This window comes from Protomyctophum parallelum (assembly GCF_964188405.1).
Source record: "Protomyctophum parallelum genome assembly, chromosome: 2".
Lineage (NCBI taxonomy): Eukaryota > Metazoa > Chordata > Actinopteri > Myctophiformes > Myctophidae > Protomyctophum > Protomyctophum parallelum.
This window is the reverse complement of record NC_139699.1, coordinates 45,237,024-45,256,144: the sequence shown is the minus strand read 5'-3', so window position 1 is coordinate 45,256,144 and position 19,121 is coordinate 45,237,024. Positions and strand designations below refer to the sequence as shown.

The window sequence follows — 19,121 nt, the reverse complement described above, 5'->3', positions numbered from 1 at the left end:
TTGTGTAATGTATTTATTATTTTCTTGTCTAGTTTTGTTTCCTTTGTTGTCTTGTTTGTGAAACTAAATTGAAAAAGCAATAAAATGTTGAATCATAAAAAGATATCACAATTAAAAAATGTAAAACTATATACATTATTTGTATATATTATAAATAAATACAAATAAATAAAAAATAAATGGGGGCACGGTGGCACAGTTGGTAGTGCTGTCACCTCACAGCTAGAAGGTCCTGGGTTCGATTCCCGCTCGGGGCGCTGTGGGTGCTGGCGGCGTGTTTCCTCCTCCGCGTCATCAGTGCCCATACCCGAAGGCGGGGTTGGCGAAAGGGCCTTTCTGTGTGGAGTTTGCATGTTCTCCCCGTGTCCCCTAGGGTAGGTACCCTCACAAAAACATGCAGTAATCCTGGTTTCTAAACTGCCTCCCCCTGGCCAGCCGGGACGCCTGATGGAGGGGAAAGGAACTGGTTGGAATAACGTGTTCCTTCCATGCGCTACGTCCAACCAGGGAAACTCCCCCCTGTCAGGTGTAAAGGAGCAACTTGGACACTCAAGCATGAAGGAAGCATGAGTTAAGTCCGTTGCTCTCCCTAGGTTGGCGGAGAGTGTGTAGAGCCCAGGATCACATCACAGGATGATTGACACAGGGGTGAAAAATGGGTTACAAAATCGTGGGACAAAAAAAAAAAAAAAAATCTTTTGGGTCTTGAGCTAAAAAGGTTGGGAATCACTGACCAACCCTGCTTGTTTCTTTATCGATTTAAATGCATGCATGCGTGCCTACTTTCTTTGAAAAAGGAATACAGGTACTGTAGATAAAGCAAATGAGTGTTCATCCTTTGAATCCATACCACACTCATCCAAGCACGTCCTATTGATTTCCCGTCAATTCTACTCTTCATTCTGAAAGTAATGTTGTACGGTGGCCCCTTTGTGAAGATGAAATACAGATTTCAATAATCTATGTAACGCGCCGAATTGGTCAGCTGACTGCCACATCAGCGAATGACATGTGGGTCTTGCACACACGGAATACACCCACATAGTAATACAGAATATTAACCCCTTGAGTATAATTATGTATGCGCCCTTGAGCACAGCAAGAAACCCCTCGAGTATATCTGACTGAACCAACTCCATAAGCGACGTATCATTAACCAGAACTTGTCTATGTACCGAGGCCGAGTGGCCATGGAAAGAAATTTTGATTTATCAATTGAATGAGATACTCGTTTAAACGACATGTTTTGGTGCCGAGTCAAACATTGTACATTTGGTTGTAAAGATTACATTTCAAAGTCGTACGATGGGCCTAAAACGGCAATAGATTTTTTTTCTAAACCCCTTTTCAGCTAATTGGGCAACAAAGAATCAAGTTCAATATATTCAGTAGACCATAAGTTCATAGACAACCCCCAAAGCAGCCACCTCTCCACCCCCACTGTAATTAAGCAGCTGGTCCGATTGAGAGGGGCCACTTTAAAGGGCCACTTAAAGGACTCCCTTGAGAGAGCATCATGGTTGGCTGAGCGGAACAGCTTACCAGTGTTATGAGGCTGGAGTGTGGAGGTCAGGTCCACTCATGATGCAAGCAGACATTAATGTGACGCTGCATTCCAAATGAACAGCAGCCATGAATTATTGACATGCGATATCTACAAATGCAGACTAGTTTTATGCTTCAGAAAATGTCGTGCGTCATGTCGGCAAACAAAAACGACGCATTTTATCCAAGATAAAAATACGTAATTGCAAGCAAGGGCACACTTTAACCAATGCATAAATTAGGCTTTGACTTACACCCTAGACTTGGTCCGTCTGTTGAGTGCAAACGTCATGTCCAAAAAGTAGGAGATCTACAAGCTCAACACCAGTTTACAAGTTGGGAATGGAGTAGACATAATGGACCACTGGGGGGGGGGGGGGGGGGGGGGGGGTGCAGTATCAAGGGTTTATTTAAGGGGGAACCATGCAACTATATGAATAAATAATTTTGCCCAATCTGTATTATTTAACTTTTCCCTGCTCCCCGAGCAAGCAGGCCATTAGCTCAATGGTACAATTTCCAGCACTTGGAAGTTGGGCAGGAAAACCGGTTCAAATCCAGAGTAGAAGACGAAAGTTACAAAGTGCAGCTTTAAGTGTACATATATAACTGTATGACAAATGTGTCCAAATCAGTGAATTAGTTATGTAGACAGATCACACGCAGGAATGCATTCACTTGCTTCTTTTATTCATAAGATGGGAATATTTGTACATCTTATGCACAGCAGATATAAAGACAAATATTTTTCTAAACCACAAACTTAAATTCCTCCATCACTCTAAATCCTGCTTCCCATTTCAATAATGGCCCCACACAAAAAAACAAGCCTTAAACGTTTGTAGTCCAGTTTCACATTCTGAAAGATCAGCGTTATACAGCAATCTCATTTTAGCAGTCAGGATGGCACAAGCCACGTTCAGAACACTTCGCCACTTCTTTATTTTATCGACAGATACACCTTCCCCTTTTAAAACAAATACAATTGCACTTTTTTTCCTCTTTTTTCAAACTACTTCAACAGGATTATAGGATCAAAAAGAACACCAAAAACACATGAGACTAAACATCCAACTTAATACAAGTGAATTATTTAGTTACACAAAAATAAATGCATAAATATACATTACGCAAAAAGTACAAAAATACTTGTACTCTTCCTTTGCTCAAATAATACATATTGATATGGTCAGGTTTAAGGGGTAAGGGACTGTCATCTGAACATGGGGATGCATTCACAAGGGTCCATGCAAGATAAGCCATTTACACAACAGCCTAGCTTTCACAGAGGTAACGACCGGGTTCTACAGGAAAACTAAACTTCATCATCTAGGCCAAAGGTAAAGAAGCAACAAACACTAAGTAAATTAGGGTACATACACAGAACTCTGCGTTCTAAATTCATGCCAAAAAACGACTTCAACATGCAATGACTCGACTCTCCTAAAGCCTCCACAGAGCCACAACAATAGTCCATGGAAGGACTAGCTTAAGAATGGACAGCTTCAACAGGACAGGTTTTCCCCAGCAATTATCCAACGATCGTTTACTTTGCCCGAGGTTTTGTTTTGAAGTGCTATATAAGACGGTACCGCAAATAGTTGCCAAAAGAGGAATCCTAAGCTCAGTCTCTCCACAGCCAAGTTAGTTTCAGCTGGCTCCCCTCCAGGATAACCCAGAGAGGACATATAAATACTGTATGTTTGTAATGCACAATTGTCCATTAAATAAACCTGATTAAATTAAACAAAGAACTTGGTAAACCTCACTTCAGCTGGAGGAAGGCGTCATTTCCATGGAGTCCTGGGAAAGAAAAGGGGGGTTATTTTAAACCAACATCACATCGGTGTTGAGAAAATTTGATTCATCATCACTGCTGACTATAAAAACAAAGTGTGTAATTTTCTGTGTGAACATCATAATTAATACAACTTGATAAATGCAGGAGTTTTCAGCTTGCATAACAATCAGATTTGCAGAAATAAAACCGTTACTCACATTCTAACAAAACTGCCGGGATTTCCATCCAGGCTGGGATGTCTCAGAGGGTGTGGGGTACCAGCGCATCTACAAAGACAAAACAAAGTTAGTCACTTAATAGAATAAATCGCAGCTCTACAAGCTTACAACACATTGTGATGCATTGCGAGCTTGTAGATTGTCCATTTTCCCCTAATTGTCATACATCCAAGTACACAGGACTTCAGCGGTTAAAAAGATGCAGGAATGCCTTTGCAGGAAGAAGGAACAGTCCATTTAGGCCTGGGTATGTGGGTCACAGCTCCGCCATGAGGACAATTAGTCCCAGAGTAATTAACAGGCATGGGAATGGTGGTCTTAACGACCTCCGTGTTAAACATTTGCACAGGGCGACAGTGACAAAATGACAGTCCCCTCCCCATCCCGCAATACATCCACAATCTATAAATTACTAAACCATGAAGTACCATACATTACCACCTGGGGGCCATTTCCACACACTCTTGAATTAAAAAAAAAGGCAAAGAGGTTGAAGTAATTGCAAGGACAAACTATAATGTAGAAGGTTTATAGTTGGAGAAATATTAGTCTGATAGTCTCCGTTGTATGTCCAAAACAGTTACTTCCCAGGGGGGGGAAAAAATAGTGTTCTAATGAACGACAGATTTAACCACTTTCAATATGCATGGCATCCGTAGATTGGGCAGTTTTATAGGTGACAATTATCTAAAGGTTTCAAATACAGCAGATCTACAAGCAGCAGCTCAACACATCAATATGTGTGTACGAAGACTGTCATAAAATACTGTCTTATATTTTATAATTCATACAAGTATGGAGATACAAGGTTTCTGCCCTAGAGCGGCAATATACAGTCCGACAAATGCGGGACACAGGAGTCTTGGCATGCATCCATAACCGACAGCATCAGTGGGAAGAACTTGCAGTATTTTAGGGATCCATCATCAGATTGCAATTAGCAGCCCCCACCCCCCCCCCACGTACACCTTTGTACATTGGCTACACAGAGCTTATATTCCATTGGAGGGGGGGACATGTCGTGGACAGCAAGTTGGCACCTCCAGAGATGGCCATCACAACTCTCCCAGCAAATAAATACCTTGCATTCCTTCACCCTCTGTCCTCCGGGAAAAATGGGCTACATAATAACCGCCTACTCTGCTAGCGGTACTCCCTCCCTCCCCATCGCCGTGTTTCATATGTTGCAGGAGGAAGTTAGCTCAGCAATGAACTTCCACTGACCCAAAAGGGAGAAATATTTTCCATTGCTATTGTTTATTGAAAAAGGGTTTGCAGAAAACGTTGGTTAGCATTACCAACATCTAGACAACAATTAGTTGACAATGGAAGCACTTCCTGTGACTTCCTTTCCATCTGTTGGGACTTCTATACGTGCTTATTCAATGAAGGGACAAATTCTACTTGGGGCTGAAAGAATGCCCCATGTTGTTACTTTTCTAGAACACATTGTCAAATTGTTCTCATTTCATAACAGAGGAACTGTGGATAGGATCTAACGCTTCTTTCAAGCAAAGTCAAACGTATTTTTTGGAACTTTGATGAATTGAATTATATAAGACCACAATGGAAACAAGTCCCCAGGACATTTGTTTTATACTTCTAGCTTTAAGGTCTTCCTTAAAGTGTACAATGTGCCGTTTACATTTCTGTATTCAGTCAAAAACTAATCCAATTTTTGTATCCAGTATTCCTCTCACGACTACAGCCATGTTTTTGAGTGGTGCAACCACTCCTAGGAACAGCAATGTCTGTCCCACCACATGTCTGTCCGTATGCATGTTTAGGGTACCAACAGGGGGTGCTGTTGCACCACTCACTTCAGACAGGTCTGATTTTACTTCAAAGACACAGGCCTTAGACCACGTTTCCCCAGCTGAAAACACAATCTGCTGTAAAAAAGAAAGAAAAAGCCATTCATAAGCCCAAAGTTTAACATTTTTCAAACGGCTGATGTACACAGTGCTGCACAGAACACTCTGCAACTTGTCACTCTGCTGGCGTTTCATTCGGAAACAATCCAAACCACACTGCTCAGAAAGACAAAAAACTCATAGTCATAGTCTCTTCAATAGTTCATTTAGTTTCAGTTACCTGGAATGTTTTAGTGTTAGTCTAGTTTTAGTCTACTAAATATAAGATTTTAGTCGACTAAAATGTATTTGTGGGCCTTGATGCCGTTGTAATGACCGTTTTTACACTTGCTGAAAATAGCCGATCTACAAGCTCACAACGCCTCGCAGCAAGACACGTGAGCTTGTAGATCTGCCATTTTCAGCATGCAACCAAGTGTAAAATGACTTATACTGGATCTCTTGTCCACTAGCCTCGATACCCAGGCTTTCATTTCGTCTGCGCGAAAGATGAAAGCCTGGAAAAAGCCGTGGGCTGAACCAGTCTAAAAGTGGGAGTCAACCCTTCCGGGTGGGCGTCGCTCTAAATGATGTGACGTAGCGCTGCACTAGGGGGGAGAGGAGGGGCCGGGGGTGACGGACAGATCGATGAGATCCAATCAGGGTGCGCGCATTTCTGAGGCGCGACCCGCCCCTCTAGACCAGAAATGTCTCTGCTTAGGTCAGGCTACTTGTCCACTAGTCCCTGGATCTCTTGTCCACTAGTCCCTTCCTAACTGACGAAATTGTCAGTATATTTAGTCATCGCCGATGAAAAACTACCGTAAATGAAAACTAAGCTCCGATGACTCATCGGAGCCTAGTTCATTTAGTTTGTCAATGGAAAAAGGTAGTCGAAAAAATTTCGTCTTAGTTTTAGTCGACGAACACAACACTGATAGTCCATTACGGTTGCGTATAGGCTAATCCATGGAGTGGTGCTCTGGCCTACAGGGCACCGCTCCATGGATTCATCATACAGTCTTATTTTCTCATTCACCCTAGAAGCTGCATATTGACGACAAGTGGAGGGCCTCCATTAGAGCCCAGTTATATTTGGTCAAACGCCACTGTCATGCACCTAAAATAGCAGTTCTAGAATGTATTAAGTTTAACCTTTTGAAAATAATATATATATATATATAACTTACAGATTAGTTTAGATTGATCTGTATAAACTCACAAATCACACCGACATATGGGCCTATAGTGCTGTCATTTTTGGTGTGCGACACAACCAAGCATGATTATGCTGGAGTCACAGCAGCACCTGCTCTCAAATGCACTCATGACGTTGTGAGCTTGTAGATCGGTCAAATGTTCACCCCAGAATACTACTAGAAGTTCACACTGGAACCCAAAATCAGACTTTTGACCTATCCGGATTGGAATCAGATTGGTCCGATTCAAGTCGCAACAGCAAAAAATAAATAAAGCACATTTAAACCACATTAACCCATTCTGGGCGGGAACCCATTTTGGTGTTAGCACCATGTTATGCTTTAGCTATGGAAAAATATCAGATCTACAAGCTCATAGCGCGCCACCGAGTGGCGCGCTACAAGCTTGTAGGTCTGCTATTTTTGAAAAATCGACTGACGTAGAAGACATTTATAGAATCTGATCTCAGGTCAGAATGGGTTAAATCCCCCCCACTCCAATCTGGATAGGAAATCAGATTTGGACTGCCAGTCTAAACAAGCCCTAAAAATAAAATAAAAACACAGCAACCATATTTGGGCAGATGGCATATCACAACGCTTGTATGTAGAGCAGCTATTTTCAGTGAAAAGATTTGTTGCAGTTTTTAAAAAGGCACAGTACAGCACAGTTTTCACCTTCTGGAGGGTCTGAAAAGGAAAAGATGACACAGCGGTTGGTCACTCACCTGGGCGTGGAGGGCTGCTGCGGCGGCTGCGGCAGCCGGGTAGGTGAAGGCGGCGTGGGGCAGGCCGGGGGTGAGCTCCGTGGTGTACAGAGGGTAGGGGGTCCAGGCGTCTGGGGACGCCGGGATCAGTGCTGCCCCCGTCAGGTCATCTGGGGGGTCATCAAGTGGAGAAGGATGAGATAATTGTGTTTTGTATTGGTTGACAATCCTTTTTTTGCAGTGTTGATTAATTAAATACATAGGAACAGAGTTATCCTTTTAGCCTTAGTCGTCTGTACCACATGCCGTTTACATTTCTGATTTCTGATGTATTCAAAAATTCAACATTTCCCAGTTTATACAGAAGTGGCCTTACTGGCACAGATTACTGTAAAGAAGACTGTATCAGACTTTACAAAAGATGGTGATCTAGGAAGTATAATAGAGAAATTAAAGTCACCATTTAAAAACATATCTTTCACAGCCATTTCACATGAATGTGTTTAGGTCTAACAGCCAACGGAGCTACCAGAGGTGCAAACTAAAATATAAAAAATGCATGTTACACAGCACAAGACTTTAAATAAAGTAGTCATTTTCCATGTTCAGTACATACTGTAGGCTTAGAAACCAAAACAAACCAGTTTGCAGCTTTAAAGTGGACCCAACGCCACCTACAGTTTTGTAACGACACAACAAACCTCTGAAAAGTTCACATTACTTTTAAACTGGAATTGCAGATTTGGGCAGAATTTGGCCATGGCAGCGAGGAATTTGAAACTAGCCCTATAAACAGACATGTGCCGTGTCCATTGGAACAAGCAGGTGCAAAAGCAAAGAGGCGCAGTGGCTTGGTAGCCTCCGCTACGGAACAAAAGGCAGTCAGAGATGATGCATGCATGTGAAGAGTGAAGTTAGTTATTTTTTTCAGCATATTGCTCCCCTTCGTGCCCACATTACATTCACCCACAAGTTTGTGTTAAAGAGGAATCATGCCAATATTTATCATCAATCCTGACCATTCTATTGTGAGGACATGTGACACTTCCCAAAGCACCTTTGAGTGGTGCAACCACTCCCAGAACCAGCAATGTCCGTCCATCCACATGTCTGTATTTTTAGGGTACCAACAGGGGGAGCTGTTGCACCACTCACTTCAGACAGGTCTGATTTTTCTATTAAATGTACAGCAGGCTGCCCAGCTGGTTTCTGGACATTTCTCTCGCTCACTAAATTATCCATTCTGTGATTTTTCTGATGCTACTCAACATCTATATTCAACTCTCCCATCTGGCCCTCACCAGACTCGGCCTTAAACAATATTAGATACTATACCAAGTGGTATTCCAAGTGTGAGATCGTATGTGGACGTGCAGGACACATTGGTTGGGAAGTGTCCATTTTCCTCAAAACAGAAAGACTAAGATTCGCGTCAACAATAAATGGCAAAGTTCTCCTTTAACCCCAAACGGCAAAGGGAGGAACAGCACTGCCTGGGTGAGAGAGTGGATAACAGTCTAGGAGCCGTGCAGCCGTACAACTTACATGGGTCCCGTGCAATGAAGTGAGCTCCTAGAGCAGGGTGGATATTTGTGGGGTTCGGTGTAGCCATCAGCTTACTCTTTGCCATCTTCGTGTTGGCTTTAGCAAACTCTAAGCGCAGGGTCTGAGGGCTTTCAGGATCAAAACGGACACCCTGCGAGGGGGGGGGGGGGAGAGACGGAGGGGTGGGGTGGAGGTACAGAATCTTTTTTAAAGGGAGGTGGACTGAGTTTGAAGGGGGGGGTGACGTCTAAAAAAAAAAAACACAAAAACCTCAGGTCTATACATGGCCTTGTTCCTTTAGCCCCGTTTAAACACTCACAATGCATCCTTCACACTCCCGAGTTATTGTGTAGTTCTGTCAAACGTTATGCCTTTCAAACAAATTATGTTGAGATCAGTCATGATCGTAAATTAGAAAGGGGAAAAAAGCGGGATAGACTGAAGGATACGTTGTAGGAGCGTTTGAACATGCTTGTTATCTCTTTTGGCTTCATGACCAGAACAGATAAGCGGTTCCACACCACTGGGAGGTACAAAGCATCAACACGTTGATCCACCGGTCAGGAAGGAAAGGAGATGAGGAGCAGGGCTCAAGCCACAGCAACATCCAGAGTGCTCCTTTAACTCTTGAGTGGAAAGAAAATGGACCTGTGAGTGAAGAGTCCATTTTTTTCCCCACTGTCAAGAGTTATGTAGGGTTATGTGATTTTTGTTTAAATAAGTGTAAACTAGCTCCATATTCTGATAGATGTAGACAATGTTTGCTCAGTAACAAGAGTCTCCCCGTTCTCCCCAGCTCTTTAGTAAGAAGAAAAAACATTTTTCCAGGTCTGTATCCAATCAGGGGGAGAAAAATAATAAAGAAATATAAAACAAAAAAGCGTAATTGGAAGTGATGACAAATATACAAATTTTGAACTGGAAAACTATAAATGGAAGTTGATAAATGGTTGATGATTGGCAACTGACCTGAAAATGTATTCGGTTTATTAAAGAGTTGGACATGGAAACTCCGTTACTGAAACACTATAGCAATGAGTACCATCAGAATAGTGCTTAAACCTTTCATTAAAAAATAAAATCACTTACCCTACTTATAAAGGAACGCTCAGAATTTTGCTGGGCGCATAATACTTTGGTGTAATTTACTTTTCTGGTGGTTTGGCGCTGCGTTGTGTGTTCTGTGCCCTAAGCATTGTGCCCACATGCAGGTGAGTAGCCTAGTACTTCGGTGTGTGTTTTCTGTGTTTGTGTCATGTGTGACTGCTGGTGTATCTAAGAAGTGATGCGCTAGCTACTATGACAGAGAGAGGTGTTAGATAACTGCCAATGTGGGCTACTTGGTGAACAGAATTAAACGGGGTTACTACAGAAGACAGTGTAAATTCTACCAATGTGTTACAGTTAAAGCAGTGATATGCAAATGAGGAAGGCTATACCAGACTTTAGGACGGGACGTGAACCAAGGTCAAAGGTCAAAGTTAAACTACCGTAAGCCTACAGGACTCTGGTCTGTGTCCGAAAAGGCCCTGCCCTTGAATTGTAAAAGACAAAATGGGTTGGCTTTGAGAAACTGTAATGGGATTGGTTTATTCAGTGACATCTTAAACGTATTCCCATAGATTCACTGCAAAATCCTGAGAAACTCTACCAGTTTTACACTCAAAAGAACAATTGTAACTCATAATTTTGCAGTGTCTTTCAGTTTTGAGAAAAGGACAAAAATAAATGTCAAATACAAGCTATGTTACAACACGAAATAAACAAAAAAGAACAGTAAAACCATCTGAAACAGCAGCCTATAGTTGACAGTGTTGTGAATGGATGGATGCTTACATTTAACGCATTTTTCGCTGCTTCGGCTCCAGATCGACTGTCAAAGGTTACAAACCCAACAGGCTGGAAGAAGAGAAGAGCGTACACATCAGACCCTCAACAGTTAACAGCTTACATTCCTTATAGGGCTGGGTTGAACAAATTAAGTATCCATCAAGGTATTGGGTCAAAGATTATCCCGATAACAAATTTGTATTGTGCCCATAATCATTTTTCTTTTTCACCAAATTCAAAAATAGTTTAGATAGCTAATCTACAAGCTCACAATGCAACAGTGTGAATATGACCATCCACAATCAGATGCATGAAGATATTTTATAGTTTTGTTGAGGGGGGAATCAAAACAACCCAAATAATTTGATAACTTCAAAGCCTAGCACCATTAAGTGCATAAGTATGGACTGAATATAGTTAGTCAACTGACAAGAGAAAATCCTCACCTGTTTTGATGTTAACTTAATCAGTGACCCTTCATAACCCTGTGGAGAGGAAAGATAGCCAATTATCCAACATGGAGTCACATGAAGCTAGCCATGCACCTGCATCGTGTGCACGTTGAGGCACTCTGCTAGCTCGTCATGAACGCAGCATAGGTTGTGCTTAACCATTTATGGTATAAAGGAGAATTTACAACTACTAGCAGTATGTGTAAAGAATTTGGCTTTCACTGATTTGCTTAAAAACCTCAGAACACGTATAAGGTTGCAAATAACTGTAGATTTAGTTTACAATGAATATGCATAACTTCCAAATAAAGCCATTGCTTTACACCAAGTGTAGACAGAATAAAGACTGGTTACAACACAAGCAGCTTGCTGGGAAAAAGAAGGGGAGTTGTGCGTCAGAGTTCATTGATAGATGGGATCACTCCTAATCCTGATTTACAACCATGGAAAATTAAACAACTTTCACCGGCTGTGTCTTTAGGAACACAATCCAAACCAGACTGCATCAGAGTCTTCAACATAGAATCATAAGAGGTAAAGAACATTAACAAAAACAATAATGTGGCTTTGCCAAGTACACGTACAAACAACGAACGAGAGCCTCCTGGTGAAAACTGCTAAGCCAGATGAACTGAAAGCCAGATTTAAACAAATTGCACTTTACTGAACACCCGATGACTTGACTTAATTTATAGGCCTACTCCCATCACAGGACAGTGTCACATACTAAAAATGCTGCTTGTCGGCAAGAGACACCAGTAGACGACAGTATAGACTGAGGCATTACTTTGGCAACAAGACATTAGAGTGCAGCTCTATAATAAATGTGTGAAAGCAAATGGAGGCATGAACTGTTTTTCCCTGAGAGGCAAGCTAGGTCACAGGGAGGTACGGTTGGCCAATCGCAAGGGCTACTCATTTACACATTCCACAAGCTCATCCATGCGGGATGATACCACTTCCAATTTGGTTTAGTTAGGAGTGTTTATGGAATTCGATGAGTCCAGTCACAAACACCAGCCATGGATGAACAATGGCATGGCCTCATTACCATACAGTCAAAACCCTTAGTGTTAGTTTAACTCCAAGAGTGTACAAATGTAACCAAATGGACCTTTAAAAGGGTCAATTTGGTTACATTTAGTTAGAGTACATTTAGTTAGAGTTAGATTGATGAAGTGAACAGGATTTTACTGTGTATACAAACAAACATCCATTATGTAGACTACTTGTATACTTCAAGGAATGAAGTCAGCGATAATTTATAGTATAGTCTCATGAAAACACGTCATTGTAATGGAGCCTGCTACCACTTACCTTGAACGGTCTGAAGAGGAGATAAAGTTCTCGTGGTTTGATGTCTACTGGTAGGCCACTGACAAACAGCGTGCGTACCTGCAAAAAAACAAAAAACAGACACTTTAAGACAACAGTCTTATGTACAAAATACAAATTTGAAATGGACCATCTAAACACATCTTCCGGAATTCTGTGACAAGTTTATAAATGGGGAAAAGTTCAGTTTTTTCCCCATCAACATACTAAAAATATTGCCATTATCCATAAGAACCATTTTTACATGCTGTTAAGGTCCTCGCCCGGCCCCAAGTCTCGGTTTTCCTGTAGGACTCAAGTAAATTGAATATAAATAAATTTACAAGGTATAATCTTAAAATAATCCTATAATAAAATGCTCTTCCTCTGAAAAAAAAAAAAAAAACTACCAAGCTGTGATGCCTGCGACACCATTGTACGACAGAATATAAACAAACAAGACTTAGTTCCCACTCAACGGGGAGGCCAGGCCCCACAACACAATAGGCTGCCAGAGGAACAGCGCCCTGGACAACAGGGCACAGCGTGACACCATTTCCTTCCTTTGACCCACAGCCTCGACCCCGCTGGTGGGTTTGGTTGTTCCTCCGCATGTTTCAGGTGGTGCACAGCAGCCGCTCTCTTGTCCTTTTTAAAAGTCAGCATGTACACGACTGGACGGCTTGACACAAACTCAATGGAGTTGCTATAATCGGTCCGCTGACTTCTCTTGCTACAGTGCGTGTAATTGCCACATGGAAAAACAAAGGAATGGCCTAAGGAAGGGCGTGATTTCTCCAAATGCAACAACAGTAATGTGTAGAAAATGTATACAGTTTGAAGGGGGAAAAAAGGCCATACCAAACGTAAGCTCCTCAGTGATTAACTCTGAGTGTATGCACATTTGACCAAATAAGGCTACATTGTCACAGATTTATGTTGGTTGTGTGTAGCCTAATTGTCTCACAGAAAAAGGATCTAGACAGATCCTAAAAAGGACAATACCAAACTTGGACCATTATGTCATTGGGCCATAATGTGTGTGTGTGTGTGTGTGCGCCCTTCAATACATGACACAAAGCGCTTGATTTTTGTGCCAACATCAACTAAAACTCAGCATCACTAAAAGACAGCTAAAATTAAGAGATTGAAATGCAGCACCAGCACTTGTAAGGATTTTTTTCAGGATCATGGTTAGAATAGGCCCAAATGTAATTTTATCTGAAGTTCCAAAGGCGTGGATTAGCTGTACATAGCTTTGTTAGTGTTTTTCCATGCCTTTTCAAAATGAATTGCTGTGAATGATCACATCAATGATATAAAAAATATATGGTATGGTCGTTTAATCCAGTCATTCTGGATATTTGTCAACAGATTAATACAAGTCTGTTATCTCAAAAAAGGTGAAATGCCTGATAAGGCATTCAGGATCATTAGTCATCCTGAAATATCACTATTTTTAAGACGGTGACTAGACGACATAGACCCCATTTAGTAAAACTAAGCCCTTTATTTGAAATAAAAAATTGGACTAGCAAATTGTGGAAATTATACATTTTAGGGAATGCCAAGACCATTTATTAAACGGCTGCTTTTTACAAATGCAGCCAAGCCATGGTTTAGGTAGCCTAATGTCAAAACAAAAGATAAAATTTGTTCGACATAAAAACTGTAAAGTAAATTAATTTGGGGGGGGGGGGGGAGGTTAGTCTTCTGGCAGGTAATGTGATGTGACTTTTCATTCCCCAGAGGGGCGGCCTACAAATGAGCAAACTCCGTTAATTGTTAATCTTCAACCGCCTGTCATGTGTCCAAAAATATTTAGAATTTACCTTCCATTTTTTAACCTTTTAAAAAAGGACAATAGAGATTTGTAGAGCTGGTTGGTTGATAATTAGCTCACAATTTACAAATTAAAAACACACGCGTGTAAATTGACAGGTGACCGAGATTTGTGCGGCTTAATCTTATAATAAATCCACTCAAGTCAATGACGAACAAAGCAAAACGCCAATAAGCCTTCATTACAACGGAATTACTTACACTTCAGCGAAACAAACAACGTATTAGCCTAATATGAAAGTGTGAATTTATAGTCGTAGGCCTACAAAACACTGCCGGAGTTTCGTGGCTTTGAAGTTTTAACAGGATACTTAACCAAATTCCGAGACCATGCGCATACGACGGTCTGTGGGTGTCTCGCTTAAAAAAAACGCAACACTTTTTTTTAAATATATATCTATATATAAGAAAACAAAAACTAAATGACCTTAATTACCTCCTCTTCAATGGAGACGACGTTGTTGTTATTCGGCTCGGTGTCAGACTTGAGGCTCATGTTGCTACTGAGAGTTGCTTCTGCCACGGCTGCTGCTGCTGAGGACGTCGTGAAACAAGGGTGGTGAATAGTGGCACTATTATAATTTCTCCTGGACGGCGGTGGATATTTCCCCCCGGCAGAAGAACAAGTAGAAGTAGAACCACTGGTGCGCTTGTTGCTGCTGCTGTAGCTGCAGAGGAACTCCTGGTGCCGCCTGAACTTGAGCAGGGACGTGGTGCCGAGGTGGTGAGTGCTGGTAGTTCGTGGGAGAGCAGGAGGTGGTGGTGGTATCTCTGCAGCAGCAGACTCCAGCAACAATGTCGACGAGATAAAGTTGTTGAGAATCATTCATAAAAATTGGGGGAGGCGAATATTAAACTAAACTAAAAAAAAGGTGAGGGAAACAATAGTGGATATGTATATATATATATAATGGTGTCGTGTGTGTGCACTGTGCGCAGTGGGTGAAAAAGAGTGGTGTGTGTGTGTGTGGAGGAAGAAGTGGACGGTGCGTCAAGATCTCTGCCTCACATCAATGTTGTTTGAAATGCTTGTGTGAGAAGAAAGAACATCCCGAGTGGAACTTTTTCATGTGAGCGTCTATTGGTGGTGTGGTGCGTCCGTCCGTCCCCCCTCCGCCCGCAGCCCGCTACTCAATTAGGTCATCAATTATGTTTTGCTGTGCGTGTGTGTGTGTGTGTGTGTGTGTGTGTGTGTGCGTGTGTGTGTGTGTGTGCGTGTGTGTGTGTGTGTGTGTGTGTGTGTGTGTGTGTGTGTGTGTGTGTGTGTGTGTGTGTGTGTGTGTGTGTGTGCGTGCGTGCGTGTGTGTTGTGTGTGCTGTAATCAAAGGCCAGATCCGCCTCAGCTGCTGTGAAAGCCGGCCCACTTCGGAACTACATCACCGCTTCTTCTAAAAAGAGAACCTCCCCAAAGAAAGAACACTTTTCATAAAACCTGCATTAAAAAAATGGGAGGGAAAGACAGATGGCATTTCTTGTCGTAACGTCGCCATGTATTTGTCACAATTTAATAACCACAGATGACAACTAAAACTGTTAATTTAAATATACAACCCTGGGATTAATAAATGCATGACAGTTTTAGCTGTTCGTATTTTTTTATGAACAGCTTTGTTAATTTATAGGCCAAGTCCAGATAAATAGCCTATTGTTTACCACCTAGCTTCCTTGAATTCCTTGATGCCAGATATTGAAAATCCACTCTAGATGAGATGATTTTTTCTTAAAACCATACATTTCGATACCAAATTTATTTTTTAATTTAAAATGTGATGGAGCTACTTGCATGCTATATGAATTGTGTATCATTAAAAAAAAAAAATCTGTGCACCTAGAGAGCAATAGCTGCTTTATTTTATAGAACGCTATAGCCTATATTTATAGGAATATAGTGCTTGTGTGCTAAAACAAAATAATAATAATAACAATCACAGTGACAATGTTTCAAAATGCTTTAGTCTCCTAATTAAAAAATAGATAGATCGTATTGGTTTGAATCAGATCATTTAAGCTTATACGGTAGGCCTACATATTAAAGAAAATCTTTCATTGTTCAATGTTTTTTTTGCAAATTAATATATATAAATAGGCTATATGAATAAATAAACAACATCATTATGTAATATATACACACACACGCACACACACACACACACACACACACACACACACGCACGCACACACACACACACACACACACACACACACACACACACACACACACACAAATGCAATTGTGATCATTATTATTTCAAATTACTTGCCAAACTAGCCTTACTTAATATCAATCAAATAAATTATAAATAAAAATATGCAATTGACTTGGGGATGGACAGTAAAAAAAAGTGTTTTCTTTGGCTTGGAAGAGTTCCCAGAATGCAGTGCATGTGTTTCCTTAAAGCAGAACTTAGATCTCTCAGAGGCCTCATGGTAGCTTCAGTCAGTTTCCTGACTTTGTACAGGAACACAATAAACAGAAGAAGCCCTTTACACACCGGAGCCCCATGCGCATGGCAAAAACAGAATATCTAAAAATAGTGAAGTTGCTTAACTATCATCATGGGTTGAATATGTTTTTGTTCATCTGGTACCATAATGTGATATATATAGGTCATATTGGTCCCATGGCGAGAGGTATATTTATATGTTGGCTTGGCATCCACTGTCAAGAGTGCTCGAGCTGGACGATGAGCAAAACAGATTTCAGTTGGACAACAACAAAGCATTAACCACTTGTCTTGAACCTTCTAAAGTTTTGTTCACCGGAGTCCCACAGGGGTCTATATTAACTAGGCCCCCTCCTTTTTTCCCTCTACCCCAAATCTCTGCCGGAAATAGCCGATGACGCATTGTGAGCTTGTAGATAGGCTATTTTCACCTACACTGTAGGGTTTGCCCCAGAATAGGGACGCTATGGTTCCAGTGAGAAATTATGTTGACAATAATATTGATAACGGGCTACGTTTGTTTATTTCAGTGGCAATGAAATGAGTCATTTGGTTATGGATCATAATGCTCAGGAATTACAATCTCAGGAATTGTAATTACCATGGGAAAATAAATAATAGCACTTGATGACATAGTGGTTCCCAAACCTTTTCGTGTCAAGGACCCCAAATCAACATTTACCCCGATAAGGGAGGATTTTTACGGCTCTAGCAGTGATTCCGAAACATTCATTTCATGGACCCCCCATAGTTTCACGCGCATTATGGTACGGAACCCCTGATTTAATGGCATTTCTATCTCTGGGACCCCAATTTATATTGTAAAACCACTGTTAATTTAACTCTGAGAGTGTACAAATGGAACCAAATGGACCTGTTAGAGTCCATTTGGTTCCATTTGTATACACTCTCAGAGTTACAGACCCATAAGGGTCCATTTGGTTCCTATAACTATCTCTAATTGAGCTAGGTAGCCCCTGGAACTCCCTCAAGTATACCCCCAGGGGTCCCCGGACCCCACTTTGGGAACCCATGACATATATGCCATGCTGTGTTTGGACGTACTGTAGCCCATACCTACCACAGTTGTGTATATAATTATGAACCTGTGTGGCAAGTGACCCATACGTTTGTAGTGCTAAAAAAAACAATAAATGACAGCAGCTCCTTTTAAACAACTGATGTCTGCTGTGAGAGAGGGGGGGGAGGGGGTGTGGGAAAGAGAGGGAGAGAGACAGAGAGATACAGGGAGAGAGAGAAGGAAGAGAGAGGGTGGAGTGAGTGTGAGAGCGAGAGAGAGTGAGTGAGAGAGAGCAAGATAGAGGGGGAGAGAGAGAGAGAGAGAGAGTGGACATGGAAGAGAGAACGAAAATGAGAGATGTAAAGGGAGGGAGAGAAAGAACAAGAAAGAGTGGAAGGAGTGAGAGAGTGGGAGAGGAAGAGAGAGGTAGAGGGTCAGGGAGAAAGAGTGAGAGGAAGAGAGCGCAAGCAAGAGTGATATAGAAAGAGCGAGAGGGGGGGGGGGGGGGGGTTAGCTGTGTTTTCTAGCATTCCTCAGAGGTTCTTCCATCTGACTGCATGTCTCTCCCACACAGTCCATTCTTCGGCCTCATTACTTTGGCAGTTTAAAAGTAACTTCTCTCTCTCTGTGTGTGGCTGAAATATACAAATCATCAATGCTGCATGTTATGGCAACAAACTGCAGTTGATATGCGGAGAGTTGTGCACTACTTTGGTGTCGTACTGCGTATAGGTTAGAGCGCTGGTGCTCAAAGTGGGGGTCGGGGCCTCCAAGGGTGGGGGGGGGGGGGGTCCCCAAATGACTTGCTTAAAGTGCAACCATTTAAGACTTTTTAAATACCTCAGATGATGAACAATGGGTCCTCTCTATTTTCACTTCATCAGAATATTTAATGACATACAAATATACAGTACTATGCAAAAAATAATAATCACATAAACGGTTAGAAATCAAAAGAAAGAATGTGTAGAGTAAAGGGGAGGGGCGTATCATGTATTAATGGAGGTCCGCGGCCTTGTAGGTATCAATTTTGGGGTCGTTGATATGACAATATTTGAGAAAAATTGGGTTATTAGAAGAGAGCAACAAGGTGTGACATACTGTATAGCACATTACTTGACATTTCACCAGCACTCACTGGCTATGAAATATTGACTGCGTTGCTGAGGGATCTGTAATTTATTCAGCAAGGACGACACATCACTACACACTATAGTACACAGTCAAATCTTCAGTGTTCATTTACTCTAAGAGTCTCACAAATGAACAGTCCATTTAACCACTTAAAGGTATCCACTTTTGTTGAGCAACTTAAAAACTGTCTGACACTGGGGTGTTCACATAAGCCTG

At 41.6% G+C, this 19,121-nt stretch overlaps 1 protein-coding gene across 2 annotated transcripts; it reads right to left on the bottom strand.

The window, feature by feature from the left end:
• Window positions 1-2,214: 2,214 nt before the first annotated feature.
• LOC310879216 (RNA-binding protein, mRNA-processing factor 2a) lies at window positions 2,215-15,348 on the bottom strand. Of its 2 annotated transcripts, none has more exons than XM_083793706.1 (8): window positions 14,734-15,348; window positions 12,468-12,545; window positions 11,145-11,183; window positions 10,705-10,767; window positions 8,869-9,019; window positions 7,345-7,493; window positions 3,544-3,612; window positions 2,215-3,348 (listed from the first exon to the last, which is right to left on the bottom strand). In XM_083793706.1, the coding sequence occupies exons 1-7, from the start codon at window positions 15,130-15,132 to the stop codon at window positions 3,547-3,549; spliced, it is 945 nt and encodes a 314-aa protein (XP_083649832.1). In that variant the 5' UTR covers window positions 15,133-15,348; the 3' UTR covers window positions 2,215-3,348; window positions 3,544-3,546. The 2 variants fall into 2 exon arrangements, with proteins under 2 accessions (XP_083649832.1, XP_083649833.1); XM_083793707.1 differs by having other exon boundaries at window positions 14,743-15,348.
• Between the last annotated feature and the right edge of the window lie 3,773 nt (window positions 15,349-19,121).

Excerpts from the sequence above, each read along its gene's own strand:
- LOC310879216 (XM_083793706.1), bottom strand. The coding sequence starts at position 15,132 with ATGATTCTCAACAACTTTATCTCGTCGACATTGTTGCTGGAGTCTGCT. Across the intron at positions 11,184-12,467 it reads TCCTCTTCAGACCGTTCAAG|GGTTATGAAGGGTCACTGAT; the intron begins GTAAGTGGTAGC and ends TCCTCTCCACAG. Across the intron at positions 9,020-10,704 it reads CAGCGAAAAATGCGTTAAAT|GGTGTCCGTTTTGATCCTGA; the intron begins GTAAGCATCCAT and ends CCCCCCTCGCAG.